Source organism: Coregonus clupeaformis, unplaced genomic scaffold (genome assembly GCF_020615455.1).
Source record: "Coregonus clupeaformis isolate EN_2021a unplaced genomic scaffold, ASM2061545v1 scaf1397, whole genome shotgun sequence".
In the NCBI taxonomy this organism is placed as follows: Eukaryota; Metazoa; Chordata; class Actinopteri; order Salmoniformes; family Salmonidae; genus Coregonus; species Coregonus clupeaformis.
The window spans coordinates 139,446-144,999 of NW_025534851.1; the positions used below are offsets into that span (position 1 = coordinate 139,446).

At 41.7% G+C, this 5,554-nt stretch overlaps 1 protein-coding gene across 1 annotated transcript; it reads right to left on the minus strand.

Moving 5' to 3' along the window:
• Positions 1–425: 425 nt before the first annotated feature.
• Positions 426–5,489, minus strand: LOC123486980 (otogelin-like). Its single transcript, XM_045218141.1, has 6 exons — positions 5,472–5,489; positions 5,046–5,135; positions 4,411–4,597; positions 3,297–3,517; positions 3,037–3,175; positions 426–763 (listed from the first exon to the last, which is right to left on the minus strand). Exons 1-6 carry the CDS (start codon positions 5,487–5,489, stop codon positions 426–428), a joined length of 993 nt encoding a protein of 330 aa, XP_045074076.1.
• Positions 5,490–5,554: the final 65 nt, after the last annotated feature.

The following is a 5,554-nucleotide window of genomic DNA, read 5'->3' on the forward strand; positions in this document are numbered from 1 at the left end:
TAGGACAGCAGCCGACTTTGCTAAGTTGGTTCACGTTACCTGGTTGAACCAACTATGTTTTAGGTTAACCTAACTTGAATTTGACAGTGTACTGTACAATGTGGCAGTTTCTTACTGCAGGCTTTCTGTGGGCAGCAGGAAGTGTCGTCTGTCAGACTGAGTACCACTTCCCCGGCCCTGCGGCAGAGCGGCTGAGGCACGGCAGAACAGTTATACTCCACGGGCACGATACTGTCGTTGTCACAGCGGTACATACAGCAGCCATCTTTAGACGCTTTCCACACCTCACCAGGAGCACGGGGTGCACCCGAACTGTCCGTACAGGCTGGGAGAGACACACACAGATAACAATGTATTGAAGTGGAAGATGTATTTGCACTTTCATCCACAATAGTCATTAATCAGATGCTCTTATTCAGCGTGATTTACAATAAGTGCATTCCACTAAAGACCAGACCAGACCAGACCAGACCAGACCAGACCGAACCGTACCGGGTGCTTTGTATCATATGAATTTTGACCAGTGTTGGTTTGATTGTCTGTGCGATGCGGAGGTTGATCAGTGAAGGCTTACCACACTTCTCAGGGGGGATGCAGAGGGCAGAGTAGGGTCGATGGAGCAGAGTGCCCTCAGGACAGACACATCCCTCTGTCAGGCCTGAACACTGCTCAGGGTCGTAGTCAAAGTCATGGTTGGAGCAGGACTGGGCTGTACAAGCAGGCAGGCAGGCCTGGTAACGCAGCTGGTCTGGACATATGAAGGCTGGGACAGGAGAGAGGCGAGACAACACTGCTTTAAACTGGTCATAAACATTATCATAACCACGACAGGCGGCAGAGCCTGATTCAGTATTATTTGTATGTGATGCAAAGAACTTAATTGTCCATAATTCAGAACTTTGCCTTTTGCTTTACACAATGACATTGACTGACATTAAAATATTATACTGTAAGTGTATTGACTGACATTAAAACATTATACTGTAAGTGTATTGACTGACATTTAAACATGATACTGTAAGTGTATTGACTGACATTAAAACATTATACTGTGAGTGTATTGACTGACATTAAACATGATACTGTAAGTGTATTGACTGACATTAAAACATGATACTGTAAGTGTATTGACTGACATTAAACATTATACTGTAAGTGTATTGACTGACATTAAAACATTATACTGTAAGTGTATTGACTGATATTAAAACATGGTACTGTAAGTGTATTGACTGACATTAAAACATGATACTGTAAGTGTATTGACTGACATTAAAACATGATACTGTAAGTGTATTGACTGACATTAAAACATGATACTGTAAGTGTATTGACTGACATTAAAACATGATACTGTAAGTGTATTGACTGACATTAAAACATGATACTGTAAGTGTATTGACTGACATTAAAACATGATACTGTAAGTGTATTGACTGACATTAAAACATGATACTGTAAGTGTATTGACTGACATTAAAACATGATACTGTAAGTGTATTGACTGACATTAAAACATGATACTGTAAGTGTATTGACTGACATTAAAACATGATACTGTAAGTGTATTGACTGACATTAAAACATTACACTGTAAGTGTATTGACTGGCATTAAAACATTACACTGTAAGTGTATTGACTGACATTAAAACATGATACTGTAAGTGTATTGACTGACATTAAAACATGATACTGTAAGTGTATTGACTGACATTAAAACATGATACTGTAAGTGTATTGACTGACATTAAAACATGATACTGTAAGTGTATTGACTGACATTAAAACATTATACTGTAAGTGTATTGACTGACATTAAAACATGATACTGTAAGTGTATTGACTGACATTAAAACATTATACTGTAAGTGTATTGACTGACATTAAAACATGATACTGTAAGTGTATTGACTGACATTAAAACATGATACTGTAAGTGTATTGACTGACATTAAAACATGATACTGTAAGTGTATTGACTGACATTAAAACATTACACTGTAAGTGTATTGACTGACATTAAAACATTACACTGTAAGTGTATTGACTGACATTAAAACATGATACTGTAAGTGTATTGACTGACATTAAAACATTACACTGTAAGTGTATTGACTGACATTAAAACATTACACTGTAAGTGTATTGACTGACATTAAAACATTACACTGTAAGTGTATTGACTGACATTAAAACATGATACTGTAAGTGTATTGACTGACATTAAAACATGATACTGTAAGTGTATTGACTGACATTAAAACATTACACTGTAAGTGTATTGACTGACATTAAAACATGATACTGTAAGTGTATTGACTGACATTAAAACATGATACTGTAAGTGTATTGACTGACATTAAAACATGATACTGTAAGTGTATTGACTGACATTAAAACATGATACTGTAAGTGTATTGACTGACATTAAAACATGATACTGTAAGTGTATTGACTGACATTAAAACATGATACTGTAAGTGTATTGACTGACATTAAAACATGATACTGTAAGTGTATTGACTGACATTAAAACATTACACTGTAAGTGTATTGACTGACATTAAAACATGATACTGTAAGTGTATTGACTGACATTAAAACATGATACTGTAAGTGTATTGACTGACATTAAAACATGATACTGTAAGTGTATTGACTGACATTAAAACATGATACTGTAAGTGTATTGACTGACATTAAAACATGATACTGTAAGTGTATTGACTGACATTAAAACATGATACTGTAAGTGTATTGACTGACATTAAAACATGATACTGTAAGTGTATTGACTGACATTAAAACATGATACTGTAAGTGTATTGACTGACATTAAAACATGATACTGTAAGTGTATTGACTGACATTAAAACATGATACTGTAAGTGTATTGACTGACATTAAAACATGATACTGTAAGTGTATTGACTGACATTAAAACATGATACTGTAAGTGTAAGTGCCTTTATGTGTCTGACTGTGCTTGGAAGCCATGCTGGCAGTTAGTGCAGTACAATAAACCCAGTCCTTACGGCAGTAGTCTGGGCTCCTCCACTCGATGCAGACGTTGAACTTGTGACAAGATGCCACGTAGGCAGCCAGCGCTACACACGGGTTGTTCACGTACTCCACATCACGGACCCACACCTCACAGAACGTACTGGGTAGAACCTGCAGTACATTATAAGAAACACAACATAACGTTTTCAATCATCTTGTTCCATGTTTAAACATCTACAGTGCTGTATTGGGGGGTACTGTACGATGAGGGAGAGAGAGGCAGTGAACCTACGAAAGCATGGCAGGGGCTGAAGGAGGTGTTTCGGAGCATGGCCATGCACTGGGAACAGTCGCTGGTGGAACAGTTGACTTCTCTGCGCCGGCTGTGGCTGATGTAACTAGTGGTGTTGGGGACCTGCCAGCTGTCGATGAACACCGCTGGGTCCTCGCTCTCCCCGACTGTCGTCCCATTGGACAGCATCAGGTCATTGGCTGGGTTACCATCACAGCGGCCTGGTGGGGGGGGGCAGAAGATGAAACAGCGTTATTATTTCAGGAATGGCACGTTCACCTCTGAAACACGCACAACATCTCAGTGACCCTAATCAATCCATGGCCCCTACTTTATCTATGGCCCCTTCTCAATCTAAGGCCCCTACTCAACCTTCCTGAATGGTTATAGCAGGTGAGGTCTTATGTTTCATCCCAAATGGCTCCCTGTCCCTAGTGCACTACCTTTGACCAAGGCCCGGGCAAAATGAGTGGTATAAATATGGAATAGGGTACCATTTGGGAAGCAGCCTATAACCAGCCTCCATACCACACTCCACTTCAAATGGATGCCAGTGTCCTGGTAAGCCACATACCAGTGTCCTGGTAAGCCACATACCAGTGTCCTGGTAAGCCACATGCCAGTGTCCTGGTAAGCCACATGCCAGTGTCCTGGTAAGCCACATGCCAGTGTCCTGGTAAGCCACATACCAGTGTCCTGGTAAGCCACATGCCAGTGTCCTGGTAAGCCACATGCCAGTGTCCTGGTAAGCCACATGCCAGTGTCCTGGTAAGCCACATGCCAGTGTCCTGGTAAGCCACATGCCAGTGTCCTGGTAAGCCACATGCCAGTGTCCTGGTAAGCCACATGCCAGTGTCCTGGTAAGCCACATACCAGTGTCCTGGTAAGCCACATGCCAGTGTCCTGGTAAGCCACATGCCAGTGTCCTGGTAAGCCACATGCCAGTGTCCTGGTAAGCCACATGCCAGTGTCCTGGTAAGCCACATGCCAGTGTCCTGGTAAGCCACATGCCAGTGTCCTGGTAAGCCACATGCCAGTGTCCTGGTAAGCCACATGCCAGTGTCCTGGTAAGCCACATGCCAGTGTCCTGGTAAGGTCTAACTATACCACATACCACAGAGGCCCATGGTGGGCAGTTTATTGCTGTAGCTCTCCGTCTCGATGACCATCATGCCCGTGCTGTGGAACCACTGCAGTTTCAGGCCCGCTGGCGTACGGATCAGATACATGTTGCCCGTGTCCAGGATCTCAAAGCCAAACTTCTTGAACCTCGGCTTGGCGTACCTCGAGTTCACATACAGCTGAGAGAGAGAGAAAATAAATGTCAAAATTCTATATGTTGAGGGGTACTGTAGTTCTAAATACATTTCCTAAAATAGATAGGCCTAGAAATGCTACTGTGTGTATGGCAAGTTAATTAACATCTCATCCCTTGTTAGGTCTTTGGTGAACTCTTTACGTCATTTAGCAGACGCTCTTATCTAGAGCGACTTACAGGAGCAATTAGGGTTAAGTGCCTTGCTCAAGGGCACATCGACAGATTTTTCACCTAGTCGGCTCGGGGATTAGAACCAGCGACCTTTCGGGTTACTGGCACGACGCTCTTAACCGCCAAGCTACCTACCGCCCCAGGTTTACATCGACTTAGTATGTGTCTTTCTGTCCATAGTTAAATTGGTGAATGAAGGGCTATTTAGACTGAGAGAGACAGGAAGAGATGAAGAAGAAGAGATAAAGGAACAGACTGACCCTCCGCTGCAGTCTGTTGATGACCAGGTGGTTGGACTTGTGGGTAATGTTCAAAACCACCAGACACAGGTTGGTGAAATTCCACAGCAGCTTTGGATGGAAACAGAAAAATAAATATTCTAATTACTTTCTGTGTTTCGATTTACAAAGTTTAAGACTCTCTAATAAAATGGATTAAAGTCATATACAACTACTCGACATGTGAAAGAATAATGAATGATGATCATTTCCTGAGAATATTACATGATATAGGGGTGTAAGACAAGGATGTCCTTCACCACCATATTGATGTATTATGGCCACTGAAATACTTGCTGTAAAGGTACTGTAGATACAGTATATGGCCTCACTGTGTCTGAGGCGGACATTTTGGGGACACCGGTATTACAGTTACCTACTGTAAAGTCTATAGCTTCATGGCCTCACTTTCTCTGAGGCGGCCATTTTGGGGACACCGGGGTTACAGTCACCTACTGTAAAGTCTATAGCTTCATGGCCTCACTTTCTCT

Excerpts from the sequence above, each read along its gene's own strand:
- LOC123486980 (XM_045218141.1), bottom strand. Across the intron at positions 3,176-3,296 it reads TCAGCCCCTGCCATGCTTTC|GTTCTACCCAGTACGTTCTG; the intron begins GTAGGTTCACTG and ends AATGTACTGCAG. Across the intron at positions 764-3,036 it reads GAGGAGCCCAGACTACTGCC|CCTTCATATGTCCAGACCAG; the intron begins GTAAGGACTGGG and ends CTCCTGTCCCAG.